Below are 19,280 nucleotides of genomic sequence, written 5' to 3'. Positions count from 1 at the left end.
TAGAGAACTGCAATATACGTTCTCCATGCTAACAAAATTATTATTGGACTAATTTTCTTTTGGTGCGCGACGTGTTGGACCGCGACGATAAACGCGACGAAAGGAAACGGTCGAAATTAATCGGTTATTAACGCACAAACTATGGGTACGATACATTCCAATTATACCTAAGGAAGATATTTTGTAAGTGCTCCATCTTCATGAAATTAATTATTGGCTTAAGTACTGTCATGAATATTTGAATTCTACGGTCTCTTCATTGATTCTACTACTATGTCAAAACAGCATGGATAATTGTCGAGCAATATCCCAGTAAGGCTTAGTAAGGAACGAGGGCAGCTGGAAAATTAATGTACGAGGACCAAGGTCAAGCCCAATAATCCTAATAAGCTCTAGATATGTGTTTGAAGGTAAATGTCATTCACATTTTTTAACATGCCCACAACAGTGAATCGAATAAAATAAATTTTAACGGTCACCTAGCCAAGGGTGTTAATTGATGTATAAAATTAAGGCCCCTCATCATTGAATGATATTAGATGTAGTAGAAAGCCCAATGTGGGTTCCATGAGGAACCTCTAAAAATGCAACAAGTGGAAAATTTTAACCATGGATTTCTGTCCCAAGATGATCCTCCATGAAATTGAACTTTTTAGTCTAGATTTTAGTCACCAGTATATAGCACTGGCTTCCTGTTTCTCATTTTTATTTGCAAATCTTAAAAGAGGATAAAATTTTTTACAACAGAAGAATTTAATTATATTTTTCTGTGCATAGTATGTTTTAAGAAATCTTGGAGGAAACATTAAATTTTATCAAATCGGCCATTTCAAAAGGTAGACCAGGTACCTGATGCTCAAATATACTTAAAATAAATGAATTATGGAAGAAAGTAAAGGGTAAAAAATTATATGGAAAATGATAAGGAATAGAAGATCGAAATGAAGTGTACCATGTAAAACGTAATAAATGTGCTATGGAAATAATAGAAGAGAAAAGACCAAAGGACAAATATGTGCATGCCGTTAGATGGACTAGAGAATTGGCATTTTAAAGGGACTATTGATTGGAGAGCTTAAGTCAATCATTCACTCTGGTCACCATCTCTTCATCAGTTTCCTTGAAGAGGGTGTTTATTAACCTCATTTTTATGCTTTTTTTCTTCTTCTCAATGGCTGGATGTTGGCATGTACTCTTGCACTAGCACTTTATGCATGTATAAACTTTTATACTCTAATTATACACATAATATAAACTTTGAGGTGGTTAAAATTTGAAAGGAGACTGCATAAACCAAGGTTCAAAATGCATTGACATCCATTTAGTTGGCTCCTCCCTATGTGGAGTTCTAGTGAGTGTAGCCTCTTGCACCAATGGCTATTTCCAGTATGCACTGCCAAGTCAAGGGAGGATGATCACTGCTGAGTTGAGAAACCATGATTGACATACCATAACATAATGGCATGCTTCTTTAGGTTGGCCTTAAACCCGTGCCTTGCTGTTGCATCTATTACTTCTTTTAGATTATTGGTCCCAAATGGGAGATGGTGATGTCACATAGCAAATCATATTGGATTTGGTACGGTTGTAAATTCGTCAATTAAGAAGTGAGGTACTTAAGGAAAGAGGATAATTACTTAATCCATGTTAACCTATTTCTAGTGCACACTAGTTACAGTGCACGAATGTGGTCGTTAAAACAAGATGATAGGCTTAGATGTAGACTTTGGAATTGTGAGTGTAGAGTAGAATGGATGAGGTGAACTGGACTTAAAGGGAAACATATGAGGAGGTGCTAGTCATAGTGAGGGAAGAGAGGAAATTGTTGGGAGAAATCTAAGGGAAGTTGGATGCTGAGTATTTTTATTGGCGGTGGACTGTTGAAGATTGTGATAGAGGGTGGTGCATTGGGTAAGCAAGGAAGGGGTAGAAATAGGATTGACATATTGTATGGAATGAATGGAGGAAGAAAGTATGCAGTATTAAATAAGAGTTTATTCTTTTCTTGGATTCAAGGTCATTTTTTCTTAGGAAAGGCAAAGAAATGCATCCTGGTACAGTCTGTTTTCATCTAAAACCTACCTTAAACAGAGACAACTTAAATTAATAAAAAATGCTAGTTTTAGAGGTAGTGGTTTCTCTGGGGAGGCCATACCCTAACAGTTCATTGCAATGCTTGGCAAAAAGGCTGTACAAATGAAATCGTGTGCCCAGCTTTAAGTGCTGAAGAAGGAAATGTTAGCATGTTTAAGAGTATTTGCCTTTGGTGGAAAAAGTTAAATGGTATTGTTTTGAGAACAATTGACTGTCCAGCAGTGGGTTAACCTGCCCTAGCTGACAGGAAACGAATGATTTTTCCAATTTCATAGTATCATGGTCAAATTGTGGCCTTCATGTATAAATTTTGGTAAAAGAATTGGTGTGGACTGTTTGTGGTACTTCTAGTGGAGTAAATAATGAAGAGTGGTAGGACCAGTACCCTGATTCCTTGGAGGATGCATTCCTTGGGTATAGAATGGCAATCAAGGACTCATCCCCTCTTGCTGCACTTTAATGGCGATCTTAGCTCAACTGTAAAGGATTTAAGAAAGGATATTGTGTACCACAGTATCATTAGTAGTAGATGATGGAATAGCCTTATCTGTCAAATATGAACTTGATAGTGCATATCTCAACAGGAGAATTCATGCTATATTTGGGAGTGTTTCATACTGGCCCTTGTTCATTGTGTCAGCAAGCAAGGTGGTTTTCCTCTTATTGGGTGGTAGGAATTTGCCAGAAGTGAACTCAGTCGAATTACATGAGACGATGATCCCAGGAAACTCACTTTGAATAAAAATAAGCATAGTAATTAGAGTGTATGATTAATTCGCTTCTCCAAAATTATATATAAGCTTTTTATCTTACATACCTGATGAACACTACCTCCTTTTCCACATAGGCATAGTTTCTTTCTGTCTCAATGAAAGTGAATGGATGCATGGCTGTTTTTCTAACAGCTGTTTTCAAACAGTTTCATCACGATGCACCTGTAAAAGTTTGATCCCTTTCCAAACACTCAATGAAAATTTTTTCCTTGTGAGTGCCAAAAAATAGTCACTATATCTAACCATCTGAAAGAATGGTCTTTGCTTTCTTTGATAAAGACTCTGATAATCCATTGCTTGGACTGTCCCTTGGTTTCAGGCATGAAGCAGAGAATCCATGTTTCATCCACAGTGATCAAATGACACCTAAAACCCTGTTGATTTAGCATAAACAGGTGCAAACTAGCTTCAGAACATGTTAGGTGATTTCATTAAACAACTGTCTGAAATCACAACATCCATGTTGCGGATAACATTCTCATGTTCAAATGTTGATGGGCAATATTATGTACGAGGGTCATCCGGAAAGTAGTACCCGTTCGTGAAATAAAGACACAAAAGTAAATATTAACAAACATAAAAAATTTTATTTGAAAGAGGATACTTTAAACTACTTCTCAACATAATCTCCAAGCAAATTAAGGCATTTGTCATAACGTGTGACAAGTTTCTGTATTCCTGCTGCATAGTCCTTCGCCGCCAGCTCATTGAGATACGCGAGGGACCCATCTTGCACAAATTTTTGCATAATGCAGATGGTGTTTAACAATTTCATGAACAATTGTTCGAGAAACATTGGGAAAATGCTCACAGATGTCATCAATTGTGACGCGCCGATCGTTCCTCACGAATTCGTCAACTGAGCTCACCAGTTGGTCTGTAATGACAGACGGTCTCCCCGAACGCTCATCGTCGTGTGTGTTCCCCCTCCCCATGTTGAAGTTGCGACACCACCGCCGAACAGACGACTCGTCCATTACATTGTCTCCATACACCTCCTTTAATTGGCGATGAATATCACATGGGCGAACGTTTCTTGCATTGAGGAATTTAATCACTGCCCTCACTTCACAACTGGCGGCGTTCTCAATTTTTTTAAACATTGTAAACAATCACAGAAACAACACAGGCAATGCTAGCGTCACGCAACTTGGCTCAGAGAAGGCAGACAAGCCACTGAAGCTATCTGACCTCGTCCAGCGGCTACTCGCGTCGTCAGCACTTCATGCGGCACGAACGGGTACTACTTTCCGGATGACCCTCGTACATGTTTACTTTGGATACTTAGGGCATTAGCAATATCATGCACCTTCGTCCTTCCATCATCCATCACCGTATCAGTGATTTTTGGAGAAGTGACCTTAACAAAATGTCCAGATTGTTCAGTATTACTTAAACTGTGGACAATCAGAAATTTTGAAACCATATATATGATGGGGTGGTTATGATATATAGACTGATGAGGTAGTTTGGCTTTCACAAAATAGTATTTGATCGACATATGATATTCTATTTAATCCATTTTTTTTAGCAATCAACTTGCTCAAATCACACTGATATAGCTGAAACTAAGTGCATGTTCCTTCAAGAGGTTGTGCTTGCTGAAAATATTTTTGATAAGCATCAGAGGTGCCATAACTCTGACTTTGCACAGACTTTTCAACCACCCTTATAGCATTTGACACTCTTTTATCCAAGACATATTAATTCTAATGGTATGGACTGGATAAATTCTAATGAGTTTTGTATTTTCATCTGGAAGAAGAAGAATTTTTGTAATCTGTTAAAAAAATATCTAATGAAGTATTTGTTCCTTGGCTGAGCCATGTGACCTCAAAGAATTCATAGTTATTATTGGTTAACACTTTTAGTGCCTTCACTAAAATTTCAGTTTTTCTTAGTGTCTGTGAATCTATAATCTAAATTAAAGGACATAAAATTCAGCATATATGAACTTGCTAGCTCTTGGCAGTTACAGAACATTATCTAATGATGGGAAAGAATAAAAACTTTGAATACAGGATGGAGTTGCCAAAGAAGTTACCACAACTGTGTATAATGCAGTCATTTTTTAGAATGTGGACTGTTAGTGTTGCTCAATTTAGAGACCTTCTGCCCATTGTGAAACTACAAATGTGGCAATTAATTTGGCCTCTAAGACATTCATTATTTGATATATTAATCTTGTATTTGTGAGGTAGCATTACAGCTTCTGTAGCAATTTATGTTCAATACTTTACTCACTCCATGTTAATTAACCACTTATGTTGAAAAAATTAAGTGAATTCCTAAAATTAACATAAATAGAATCTAATTGTGGTTTTTTTATTAGATCACAGTTAAATATAGCTTTGCCGTAATATTAAGCTAGTCTTTGTTGAAATGCCCTTTAAAGAAACATCCTGGTTTGGAGAAATAACATACAAATTAAAAGGTGCCCTAACTATTTTTCTAATACTCTTGATATATGTGGCTGAAAAGTGTTAATTCTTATTCCCCTATAATTAATAATAACAGGTTTCTTACCAGATTCATAAATGGGTGTTTTACACTCTACTTTCCATTCTATGTCGAACTAGCAAGTAATTAAGCTGGGAACTATATACATGGTACTTAATTTACCAAAGGTGGGACAGCCTAGCACCTTGCTGGATAATTTCTTGGGTACCAAATATTAATAAGCCGGGTTCCTTCATCCAAGTAATACGGTGTCAATTTCTGAAGGGTCATGGATGGATGACCCAGAGGGCTTTGCTAAATATTTAGAAAAGGTCCATTTGTAGTTCCGTGTGATTTTGTTTAATTCATTCCACACCACCAGCACCTGTCTACTTACCTGCTAATCATTGGAATTTATTTCTGTTCTTCTGTGCATATTGTAGGCACTCCTTTCAAGCAATCTGCCCAATAAGAATTCTGTTATGTTTAAATTTTTGCCCTTTTAATTTTGTAATCTTAGATAAATATCATTAATAGTGATTTGATAGTATTGATCTAATGTATAACTTCAGGGCAAGTTATGGGAGAAAATGAACATTTAAGTTGGGGTGATTGCAAAATTATCTGACAATTTTCTTCCAATCTGAGAATCACTCATTGAGTGACTTCTTCAGTGATCTGTAATTCATCAGCATTAGTTTCATTTTTAATTTTGTAATGCTATTTTTATAATTCACACATGTTAGATGCAAGCCAAGATGATGCCTACTCTTGTAAGAACCTATTGCTAATGCTTCATACATATTAAGTGGCTTTTGTTGGGATATTTTATTATCATTCAAGATCCCAATTAGGTGCATTTAAGTAGTGTGTATCTGAAATGTATAGTAATATATGTTATTCTGCCAGTCTACCTTTAGTCATGGGTATAAGTGGACCCACGAGTTAGAGGTGTTCTTATGATGGTAATGTTGTGTCATTTAATTTTATTTATATAACAACAACCCATAAAACAGCCAATATTGGACTGTTAATTAGGGCTGGAAACAACTAGAACAATCACAAACAGCCAAGCAGCAGATGGTAGAAGAAAACTCTCCTTGTCAGGAATTCAACTCACAATCTTGGGGTTAGCAAGGAAGGATATTAGGATGCTATCACCAAGGCTGGTAAATTTTCACTGCACTTTGAACCAATTCAAATTCACCTGACAAAAACATTATTTGAAACAAATTAATGGGAAGAACATAAAGTAAAATGATAAATAGAACTTGTGGGTAGAACATTTCAGCTGATTATTTTCTCAGTGAATTAAAAGGTTTTATATGGTTCTGAGAAGTCCACCACAGAAAAATTATTGGTGGATTCTTTCATGGCTTTCATCATTGCATAGTATTCATTGTCGAACAATTTATGTCCAAGATATTGAGATATTAAAGGCATCATGAAATATGTACAAGAGAAAGCCAAGAGCACAGTAATACAATATAGATACCACCATCCAGATTATTCTTAGATGATCTAAAATTACTTTCTTGTCAAGAGGAATGTCACTCTTTTGCCCATGATGATTATAGCATACTAGTATTTTAGTAATACTTTTTAAATTTTCTAGTCACAATTCTAGGAGAACTCTTTTCATTCCCACTCATCTAATTGACCTTACCCCCAATCACACATGTGTTAAGTTACGGATAGTTAAGAGTCTATCTATTAAAACTATTAAAATAAACATGAGATGAAATGTTGGATGTACTAGGTAAACAGAGTTAGAATATCCATTATGAGGAAGAACATCAGCAGTCATGTGCCAGTATCTTTCCAAGTGCTTCCTTTGTTGTGGGCACGGTTGTCTTGAGTGAAGATACTAATTCAGTGGAAATTTTAAGGGGTTAATTTTCCAGTGATTCTGATAGTTTTAGTTAATTAAATGGCAGTTGGGAATGCATGAATAATGATAATTGAAGTGATGAGGAATTGGAAGATGAAGTGAAATAAACTAATGAAAGGGTGGTCTCCAAGTTGTATTGGGATTGCTAATAATATGATGAGATACAGCACATCATTCAGCACCTTATGATGCCAAGACAGGACCAATGCAGAGCAGTAGAAAAATAATGAAAAATGCTTTGGCTAAGATGAAAAGAAAAAAAAACATGAAGGAGGAAGTTGATTAAATATGGAATAAGACCTAGGGATGGATACAGTAGAAAAAAGATGAAGATTTATCAAAATAGGAATGGTGAAAGTACCAAATAAAATGATAGAAAATAAATATACAAAAGTGATTATGAAGCCATGGATTACATGAGAGATGGCCATGAAGATGCAAGAGAGAAGGAAATGGATGAATTAACAGAATTAGGAAAAATAAATGATAAAGGGCTGAAAAATAAAACGAGGAAGGAATTAAAGAGAGAGAGAAGCTGTAGAAAGAGAAATAATGCAAGGGTAATGGGAGTTTACAGAGGCAGGGTAAAATGGGTGCACTACTTGGGAAGGTGTATTGGATTTCAAACTTATATTTCAAAAATACTTTTCCATGGATGTGAGATGTAATGATAGTCACTGCAGAGCAAAGAAGGTCGGAGATAATGGAAATATGGTGAAAGTAAAATGGATAGAGTAGCAGATGAAGAAGTACTTAGAAGATTGGATGAAGAGAGAAGCTCATGGAGGATAAAAACAAGTGGAAGGGGGAACTTGATTGGCTATATCCTGATGCTTAATGAAGATCAAAATGGAAAGAGGCATAAAGGGTAGAATTACAGAGTGAGGCCTAGAATGAAATATAAGAAGCATGTAGTGTTTCAGTACAAGAAGCTTTGGAGTTAAGGTATTGCCAAATAACAAGTAATTTTGCAGAACTGCTGCAAAACAATCCTCATATTGATAACCCATAATCATAATGTACAGAAGGGTAAAAGAACTCCTGGCCGTAGAAAAGGAAAACCTGTCTATGAGAATAGCTTATGCCCAGGCATTGTGAAGTAGAAAATACATTAAAGAAAATCAAACTAGGCAGTATTGACAGACAACAAAACTAATCAAGGGTTTGGACTTTGGCAATTTATATGGACTTATTTGTAGCATTTATGCGATAGTCTTCATGTATCATATTTCAGAATTGATTTCATTCCAGAATAGGAAAGCAAGTTTGATTTTGCTGATTTTGGTAGCACTTATGATAACCAATAAAAGGGTAGAGAAAAATTTAGACATGTTGAATGGAACAAAGAGGGGTGGTAAGTATATAGAGTTTAAAAAATTATTTATTTTAGGTTAGCACATTGGATTGTTTAGTCATTTTAGGTGGGAATTTGAATTATAATTGCCCTTCATGCTTTGGTTGACCAAAAACCTACCTTGACAAGTAGTCTACTGTTAATAACATCATACTATTCTTATCTAGTTTTCTTGGTCTCTTAGAAAATTAGTGAAACATTTTGGAGCGTAGGATTACAGTCCACTCTATGTTTGGATGGAATAGCATGTAATATTCCATGAACCTTATGACATTATTCGATGATTATCCTGGAGTTAAGTTAATGGAGTGAAATACTTTCTCTTTTAAATCTGCATTAGGCAAGAGTATATACTGAACCATTTATCAAAATAGCATTAAGAAGTAGCGAAGCCACAATGGATGTGCTGTTCAATGAATTCGAAGTAGAGGTGGCATTGTGGCATATGTAGTATTACTACCACACAGTCAATAACAGAAATATTGAATCTATATTATGAGGTTCCCCTTTCCCATTCAGATATGATCAAAATTACTAAAAATAGAGAAAAAAATGTAATAATTTAACTGATACATACTGTGGTCTGACCAATATGACATTGATGAACAAAAATGGCTTGACTCTCATGCACTAAGACTCTTGGCTCCATAAACCTTAAATTATTAGTGGTAAGTGAAGAGCCTTCATGTCATATTGACATCATTGGAGGAATATTTGATATATTTCTTTTTCAAGTGATGAAGAAAATTTTAGCATGGTAATTATGCTTAAATTTGCTTTATTTGATGCCATGTCATATTTATCAGTCGCTGATAGTGTTTCTAGATAGTATGTGCTTATAAAAATTAGTGTCTTCAATTATTTGCCAGAAAATGATACTTTCAAGTCATTTTATGGCAGAGCATGAAAGTGTGGTAAACTTTGATTTTACTCGAAAGTTTCATGTCATATTCATTTGAATTAACTTTATTATGATACTTTTTAGTACCAAGTTTATAAAAATTTACAACCTCTATTTTCCATAACTAACATTGCTGTAATACATGCACTCCATTAGGAACTGAATACACAGGCTTTAGGAATTGCAAGCAATTTTAACACCAATATCTTACATGTGTATTTAAGCTTTTGAAATATTTGCAGATGGAGGTGAGGGTCAAGGAAAATAATTACTGGAGAAAAAAAGGAAAATTTTTATCATGTTTTTTTCTTATTATATTATGATGTAAGATTTATTGAGGAGGAAAATTCAGAATATGAGTACAAATATTTCAGTTCTCTCTTTAAGTGTTTTCTTCAGTACTGACATGCTGGGTTATTTTTCTGGTTTTATTTGTTACTAAGGAATGTTAACATAATTTACAGGAAGACAAATGTGATTATTTACCGTATAATTTAATTGCTTTAAAACAAGTAAACAAAATCATGCACATTTGAAATGTAGAGTAGTGATGTAATCTATTAAATGAGTGTTGATGTCATGTTGATTTAGAGTCAGTAATTGAAGGAGTCATTTGGTGGTTCCTTTTCTCTTCCACAGGGAAAATTATCCTCAAAATCTCACAAACCTCAATTTTTCACTTTATATCATACTTGAGAATGTGTGTTTATTCATATTGATATTATGTTTACCCTGAGGAAAATTCCAGTTGAAAGTAGATGAATCTTGGTAATTAAAAAAGTTTTTTAGTTTATTTGGGATGGGATGATTATAAACAGCAAATATGTCTGAACTGATTTTAATTTTAAATAAATTAACCTAATTACAGCCAGGTTCCAAGGGCATATTGACCAAATCTCATGCAATAGTTTGTTCAACTGGAATTTTCAAGGATTCAGTTTCATGGTATCTTTTAATTTATAAACTACTTTTAATTCCATAGAAGGGAACATTTTTCTATGGAAGACATCAGATCACTTCATGAAAATGGAAGCTATTCTCCTTTGAATAATGCCTTTGTTTATGAATTTGTGGAAGAAGAATATAGGTCATAATTTATGATTTTTCTTGAATGGCTATTTTGTTAAAAATGAAATAAAAGGAAATGTATAAAATCTATTCAAAGTTATTCAGTGATTTGTGATACTGACCATTATGTAACGATGGAATTAGCAAAAAGACCATATTTTCTTTGCTTTAGGGGTCATCCATAAATTGTTGAATGGTGTTTTTGCCCTTATCATCACTTCATTTTGCTCCCTCTTTCCAAATACATAATTTTCTACTTTCAATTCGCAATTTTAGTTCAAAATTATTAGGTAATTTCACCAATGTTAAGAGTTCCAATGTGAAAAGTTTCAAATTTCAAGTGGTCTTGGGTATTTATGCTCATTCAAAGCTCATAATGAAAAATATTTAGCATTCCTTACACACTCTTTAACTTAAAATGAAATGTAATCTGGAGACATCAAAACACATTTTCAAAGGTATGAATATATTCATGGGAACCACAGCATTTTCATATAATACTAAGTTGAAAACTGAGGTTGATTTGGTGAGTGAGGGCAAAGTTCATCTACTATTCGTCCCAACTGAATGTGAAAGTCACATATTCATGGCAATGGTGGCCAATTTATTCCCTGCAATACTTAAGGCAATTTAACCACTGTTCTACCTCATTGTATCTTTTATTTATAGTTATGATATGTTGAATGAAAACAATTACAGGTAATATTAATTCATGAAAGGATTTTGTCCATGAAGTATATTCAGTAACAAAAATAGGGTCATTTATTGAGGCATGTCTTTTAAAATTGTGAAAGTTAGCTTGAGCAGAAAACAAGTTATTTTCTCTCATCTTAATAATGTTCTCTTTTATCACCCTACCGTAGAACCTTGGTCAGAGTTGAAGAAAATGGATTCACAGAAAACTACTAACAAAAAATCCAAATAAAAGTAATTTTTCCCTGGATACTCTAAGTTATTAAATACAAATAATAAAGGGTCACTTACTAACAAATAGTTATGGAAGATAATGGAAACATTATTCACATATAACAGCGATCATATCTTGTAATGCCCACTTATGTTGCATAAAATTGTTTCCAACTTTGCACTCTCATGAGTTTAATTTCTTTTCCTGCACTCATTAAATGGATGAACTCTTATCAATCTCAATCTTCAATTTTCATCATATTATGCCATCTTATGGGATTTGATTTACAAATAATTTAGATGTATTACTGAGTGAAATTATGAAAATGTTACCTCATGCCAGCTGCAGAAGGTATTTAATCATTAAAAATATGGAAAATTGTTCATTGAATGCTGCTAAATCTTTTGTAATGGCAGTGCTATTGAAATATTTCATAACATCAATCATTTGAGTAGTTCTCTTTTTAGAATTATACATGTATTTTTAAATACTGTAGAAACCATGTAGGTACCAAGTGGTCCATTAGAATTTTTCTGATAGAATAAATGACTTTTGAGAATAAAATGATAATTAGTTTCACAAAAAAAGGAGTAAAAAATTTACTAGGCACTTTAAGTAACAATGGCTGTTCAATTTCTCTTCCCATTAATTTGATAGCTCCTATGATTTGAGAGTATATTTAAATAAGAGGATTTAAAGAGGTGGACAAAAACCTTAGGGTCATGGCTATTCAAATACACACTCCTCTTCCTAAGCATATGGTTAAGTGACGTATCACCTGGCCCCATTTCTGGCATCATTTAATGTAAAATCAAATTTTTTAGGTTCTGTAGGTAATATTTTTAGAATGAGCATGACCCTCCCCGCCTCTTTCTATGAACTGCATGTTCTAATTTATGGACAACCCCTTTCATAAATGGAAGATTATTTTTGTGGTAATCTACTGGTTACAGTAGGTTTATGAAATTGTATTGATTTAATTTTCAGTAATGTTGGGGTATTTTTGTAATAAGAAGTTAAGCAGTACACACATGGCACTAGAGCTATAATAAACTTTCACCATTAGTGCTACCATATTTGCTTTGTTTTTTTCAAGCAATATTCAAGGGCTTTCTTTTGTTATACATTGTGGAAACATACGATGAAAATACTTCATCCTTAATGGAGCTCACATTTTTGTGGGTAGTATTTATTATTTTAAAATTAAATGGATCACTAAATGACATTCATTACTGGGTTTGATTGGCACGTTAAAATTATTTTAGTTCCTTCTTTCTTTTGGCATAGCACACCATTCCTGACCATAAACAGCACCCCATGCAAGAAATTGATATGTAGAATATTGCAGTAACAGGCTTTATAATTCTTGCCATAAGTACATTTACAAGATATTCAACAATCATATGTTTGAAAATATTAAGAACCCCTTTGTGAAATTGTAAAAAAAACAGACTTCTAAGTTTTTTACAGTTGGAAGAAAACACATTCCCATTCAAAATGATTTTGCCTCAGTGGGCACCTCATTAGTGATAGGGAAGTAATGAGAAGATATCTTTATCTCACAAACAAGATGGTTACTAAAGGAGAGATGTCCTAAAAATTCAATTTCACAATTCATTCTATCAAAGATGGCTTTGCCCTAATGCACTGTTGTTTGCTGGACCTATTAACTCTTGATCCCAGCCTTAGTACCTCTGTGAACATGATTTTTCAGGTGATAGGCATGTATGACCAGACTTGGCCGCACTTTTGGCCCCTCTCACTTATATAAGTGCATGCCTCCCCTGTATCACCTAGCATGCTTGGATCCTTCCTCGATTCCTCATCCTCTGGAAGCATTAGGGCCTTCACATTGTATATGGCTCCTTCTCTTGATCATCTCTGGTGCTTGACCCTCTTTCCACATCATGGGGCTCCACCCTTGTCTGCAAGTGTCCCATTTATGTGCATGCCTCTCATACTCTTGCTGCTCTCACACTGTCCTGGATGTAGGCAGCGCACCCATAATGTGTAGGAGGAGGAATATGGAGACAAGGAGTGGAATGATGTGCGTTGCGGTGATGTGGGAAGTTGAGTTGCATCCATCATAATCACAAGTAAGCACACAGCCGGTCATTGTGTGCTCCTGATAGCGAAAAACGCCACATTGTGAGTCCATGGTCTTCATGACGCAGGCACGAATCACCATCAGCTCCCATGTGACCACTAGGGGAAGAAGGGAACACACATTTACTCCAATTAAAATATGTGGGCATGTTATTTTCTACAAGATGAACTTCTAAGCATATCCATACCCTTTCCATTTCTTTAAGTACACTCATTTTACCACCATTTCATTTATTCAGACCACGTTTTAGAATGGACATCATCAGATATAACCTTATATATACAATGAAAAAGTTAATTATGGAAAATTATTGCTTGTATGTAATATTAAGCTTGGAATAGTGTGATACATCATTGCCAGCGTTTCCATTAATACCACTTTGGTAATTTTCAAATTATTCTATTAAATTAACCATCTATCAACCACAAAGAAATAGAAACAGAGGCCAGGTGTTATCCAACCTGTATGGAGTAGGAAATGTGAAAATAGGAGAAGACTCTTAATGAAGAACTTTCATTACATATTGAATGACAAATACAAGGGATGTAAGTTGATTTATGGCAAATTATTATATGCATGATTGGAACAAATTTATTTCATTCTCCGTATCATCAGGCTTTTGATGGTAGGCTCTCCCAGGGAATTACCCTGGAGTGAACGGTGGTATAAAATTTGAACTCACACTTTTGACTACCATTGTCAGATCTTCTCTATGTCCTATGAAACTTCAGATACCATAAATATAAAAAAATAGCAAGTAAATATTAATTATAATTGTGTACTTTATTATAAAATATTGTTTTATATGTAATAGTTACTTGTGATAAGTGGAAAGTACTATTTAATGAAGGAATGAACAGATTTATAAGTAGCTGGATAGCCCTGGAAGCTGCTACAAGCTATCTGTGATGATGATTGTTAAAAAAAGGAAATGGAAAAACCTGAGTGTGGAATTGGAATGAGTGTCCCGCAAAAATAGTATCTATATAAAAAAATTGTGTAAAAATCGTCTTAAATTCATGAAGGAAAAGTACTAGCGATTAGGCAAATAATTATTAATGAAGAGTCTTTGGAAAAATGAATTTGTTTCATTATAAACAGTTTGCTTGCACATAGGCTAAAAATAATATGATTATGTATATGGTTCTTGAATTCCCAGTTTGGTAGATTTTAATTGGCATCTTTAAGTAATGGGTATTTTTTCCAAACAAATATTTTTTTCTAATTTATTTTGTGGAAAAGCTTCACAAGCATCCATTCCATGACCAAAAGAAGTTTCTCAGAAAAAATGGCTACCTTCCATTCTGGTAAGCTAACTGTACATTTCCATCAAATGTCATTGTAGTTGAATTAATTACATTCATGTTATGAATGACTCTACACTGAATTATCATGCATTTGCAATGGAAGTGGGCATACAAAAATGCTTGAATGGTTCTCCTGATCAATTTAACCAACTTGCTATATTCTTTCTGAGTATTTTCCCCAACATGGCAGTATTAAGCTCCCCGCCTTGGAAAGCTATCCATCATTACAAATTGCTGTAGCTTTCATTTACTGGATACTCAGGATTGAAACCCTTTTTATGGAGAGTTACTGTAATACATTGTCTCACTGATTCATGAGGAGGCATGATCATAAATGTCATAGTGTAATTTAAAGTCATGTACAGGAAAAAAGACTGGTGTGTGAAAGTCATTTGCACGTATTAGCAAGGTCAACATCTTCTAAATATACTGTGTGCAACTATAACAATAGTACATTTTGCTATGTGGAGTAATTTTCATGAATTGGTCATGAAAAAGATAATGCTATGTTATTAATCTAATTGTTCATATCATGGAGTGCAGAAATTAAATGTCGTCTATCTCACATAGAATAAAGCCACAATAATCAACTTAAATGTTGGTTTAATATACAAGGAGAAATCTCAGCTTCAATCAAGCCCTTAACAGTATATGAATCATTTTTGCCCTTACCATTTTAGATATGAGGTTGATTACATTCTTATTGAGCCCATCAGTATTTCTCCTCTTCAATAATTATTATATATTAGACTTAAATGCTGCATCTGAATCTTTTTACTGTTTATTTTTATTATTCCAAAGCATATGTCATGTCCATAAAATGGTTGATGCCCTCAATGGTTGAAAACTCATAAATTAGCTTTGCCATGTATAAAAATGATGTATCCTTCAACTATTAATAATATAAGTGTTCTACTGGTTTAGGTGAGTTTGCAAGGGCATACAGACTAGCCACTAATACATTTCCTAAATGTAGTGGTGCATTACCTTTTTAAATGTTATACTTGTGATAAAAATTCCCTTTGATATTCACATATTAAATAACTTTTACCATTATCTACTATTGGGGATCACTATCTACACTTGGGAATCACAGAATGGATCTACCTCTTCTTTTTGGAGAGAGTCCTAACACCAATCCAACTATTCATTCCACCTAACACAATTTTTCTTTTATGAAGGTGACACTCATTTACAGCATATTTCATGTTTCCCCAAAATTCATCCTTTACACTTATTTTTAGTCTTGACAACTACTGGGGTAGAACAAGCTACAATCATAACTTTTGAATGCCAGTTTTCATACAAATCCAGAGTAACCTATAGGACACTTGCTCATAATTCCTAGCAGGCATCTTTGCCCTCTATTTCATCATCAAGCCTACACTCTGGTTGTTGTGCATGCTAATATTCTCTTTCACACAGTGAAAAGCATTTCCATTCGTTTAAAAAATGTAGCACCCCTGATGATTTGGTTCAAATTCACACAACATCTCATTTGCTTTGCAATCATTTAGTTTGCCAAATTTTGGTCCTTCCTATGCCCACCCTTCACACTCAAAGTCTCATATCCATGCACTAATGCCATATCCTTTTTATGAGGGATCTACACTATTCTTTTTGGCACCAATCATAGCTTCAGTCATCTGAGACATTAATTTTGCAATTGAAAATTAGAAAACTTAGGATTAGCAAGTTTATCAGTATTTGCAGTGGCTTTGCCATATTTAGCTTTCTTTGCTAAGGGTTATGGCTCCCTGTTAGTTGTGGTACAATTTTACTAGTAAGCCACATAATGAATCAAAGACTGGTAATACCCATGGCCCTCATTGACTATTCTAGACACACTTGTATCCCTTCTGAAGTGGTATTCTGGCTATCTTGATGGCCAGAATACCATTAGCCATGTTCCTCCAGTAAGGTGTACTGACATGCCAGGGTATATAGTAAGGTAATAAAATATTAACACTGGTAGCCAAAGAGAAAATGGTGTCTAACATAAGGTTTGGGCATCCTGTGGGCTATTAAAACCATTCACTTCGCAGGTCATGGAGAGGTAAATGTTTCGGGAGTAAAATTCATTTGGATCCCATCAAGGAAAAATGGTAACTCTCTGAAGCTACCTTAATATTGTCTTGTTGATTTAAAAAAAAAATAGTTAAAAATTAACTAATTGTTTAATTATGGGTACCTTTTCCTGCTCTTCTTAAGCCATATAAAATTCTTAATTAAAGATTTAAATTGTGTCTAACATCCACAACAGCGATTTTCTCTTCAAACTGTTATTTGAGAGATAAAACGATATACAAATGACATTAACTCAAGAATATTTGGTGAATAGTAGAGCAATATGAAGACTTATTTTACCCTTCCTTATTTCTGCTTTGCACCATCAGCTACCCGATTCTTTATGAATCATGAACTTATCAGTGATCACCATATCCATTATAAAAAACAAGAAAAATGCATACTTTTATTTAGGGGAAGTAGAAGAATGGTTTTGGCAGATAATGTTATATTGTTTGGAAATAGGAAATTCTACTGTGTCAGTTAATTCATTGACAAGAATGATCAGCTAATCATCTCATTAGCTCTCTGGATAGTTTTGGCTGAGCGTGTTGATCCAGCATGAATTACTGGCTTCCCATCAATTTTCAAAGAGGCCAAATAACCCTATTTCATGCATTAATTACCAGATTAGAATCCAAACAATGACCTTAGGATTAATATTTGAAATCAATAATACCACTTAATCTCTAAGACTCTGAATATCAAAACTCATTTGGGGAGACCTTAAAAATTGGAAGAGGCATCTTTATCAATACTGGAAAAATGTTAACAATTTGTTTCTATTTTGAAAATAGAATTGTTATTGACAACATAGACGGGAAGTCTTCCCACTAATAATACCATTTGGCTTTTTAAAAAGCGCCTGACGTGTTTGCTTTTACTCCCCTATGAAGAAACTCTCCCAAAATGGATATTTGGTTGCATAACTGATAAGGGAGTAGCCATACAATACCGTGAAAATTGTGCATGAAATATTTCAAATTGTAGCATGAGAAAAAGTTACATTGGCAATTTGAAGCGGGAAAACAGCTCTTAAAAGCAACCTACCATTGTGCTTATTTGGGCTAAAAGACCCTTCTAGGGCTAGAAAGTCCCTTCTTCGCGAGGTGCCTATGCAAGCATAAGTTCCTTGTACATGAAAACACGTAAATCTTGATGGGTAGCGGTACACCTAGCCTAGGAGCCTAGTGGAGCCTAGTGCTGACCCATTATTTCCTTCCTTGCTAAAAATGAGAGAAAATTGCAATCTGAGCTCTAGGTTAGGTCTTCAGTTGTTATAAAATTCTTACGGGGAGGTTCAATTATCAGTCCGAAATTTACTCATTCGCGCATGCAAACCACGCGAAAAAAATAAGTACTGAAATTCGCGTACTGCTCCGTTGACCCTAATAGGGGTTATTGACCATGGTGAAATGCATTTCAAGGCTACAAACTAAAGGGATATCAAATCTGAACTAAGATCCTTCCTGGTAGGTCGGGGTGCGATTAACCTGCTTTACGTCTTTCTCTATCCATCGCATGTTTGACGATCACGTATTAATTCATTATGAGGGATTAGAGAGTTTTTCCAATCAGAGGATGATGATTTCGAAGCTTTCGAGTGAACTCCGGCTCAATTTGCTGTTCACTCCATATATTTACCGACAGCTATTTTATGCATAAATCCAGAGTTTAGTATGCCGTTCCTATGTTAAGGAAGATTTTGCAGGAAAAAACACCGAGCGGTTGCTTGTGATATGTCGCGGTTTTTGATTCGGTAGTAATTTATTTTCTGAATGAAATCGTAATGCAAAATACTTGAATACGAGTTACAAGTCGCGCTTACTAGCGCAGATCTTCCCTTTCCATGGCAATGGAGAGTGAAATACTTGTAAATGATTCACCATTGTGATAACCATGAGAAATGAATATTTTTGTGCCTATGGCGGCGGCGCACGACTACTGCCGAATATGCCCGAACGGAAAGCGTATTTGGGCGGGGTGGGGGCAAGAGGGAGCTGACCCCTCCACATGCCAAGACCAGTTTAAATATAAGCGGGGCAGAAAGCCACAGTAGCTCATGGCGCCAAAACTGGTGGAGCTCACGGGGCCGTTGGGACATCATCTTAGCCGAGGAGGCATCAAGCCTCCATTTAACTTAACTAGGGTCCTGTTATGTTCCATTTTCAGCGTCCACTTTTCATATTTGCCGGAGATCGAAATAGGGTCGTTGCGATATTTTTAAAAATATACACTAACTTTAGCTTACCCAAGCCTTCAAGAGATTTGCCTTGGTAAAGTTCGCTAAAACGAGGCGTAGCAGAAGTCAGAATTGACTTCATCAATTTATTTCGAATTTTGTCCCGCGATTAGAGTTGGAATTATTAGCC

At 34.9% G+C, this 19,280-nt stretch overlaps 1 protein-coding gene across 1 annotated transcript in view; it reads right to left on the bottom strand.

Annotated features, from left to right (window-relative positions):
- Nucleotides 1–9,641: 9,641 nt before the first annotated feature.
- The window catches only part of LOC139698416 (U-scoloptoxin(05)-Sm1a-like), a 62,621-nt gene continuing 52,982 nt past the window's right edge, over nucleotides 9,642–19,280 (bottom strand). Inside the window, exon 4 of the mRNA XM_071597317.1 lies at nucleotides 9,642–13,632. Within this exon, the coding sequence (XP_071453418.1) occupies nucleotides 13,400–13,632 (233 nt within the window). The 3' untranslated portion in view covers nucleotides 9,642–13,399. The remainder of the gene's footprint in view (nucleotides 13,633–19,280) is intronic.

The sequence above is a fragment of the Hetaerina americana genome, unplaced genomic scaffold (genome assembly GCF_022747635.1).
Source record: "Hetaerina americana unplaced genomic scaffold, ioHetAmer1.1.p SCAF_85, whole genome shotgun sequence".
NCBI lineage: Eukaryota > Metazoa > Arthropoda > Insecta > Odonata > Calopterygidae > Hetaerina > Hetaerina americana.
Note: the sequence above shows the minus strand (reverse complement) of the source record. Positions and strands in the feature narration are given on the sequence as shown.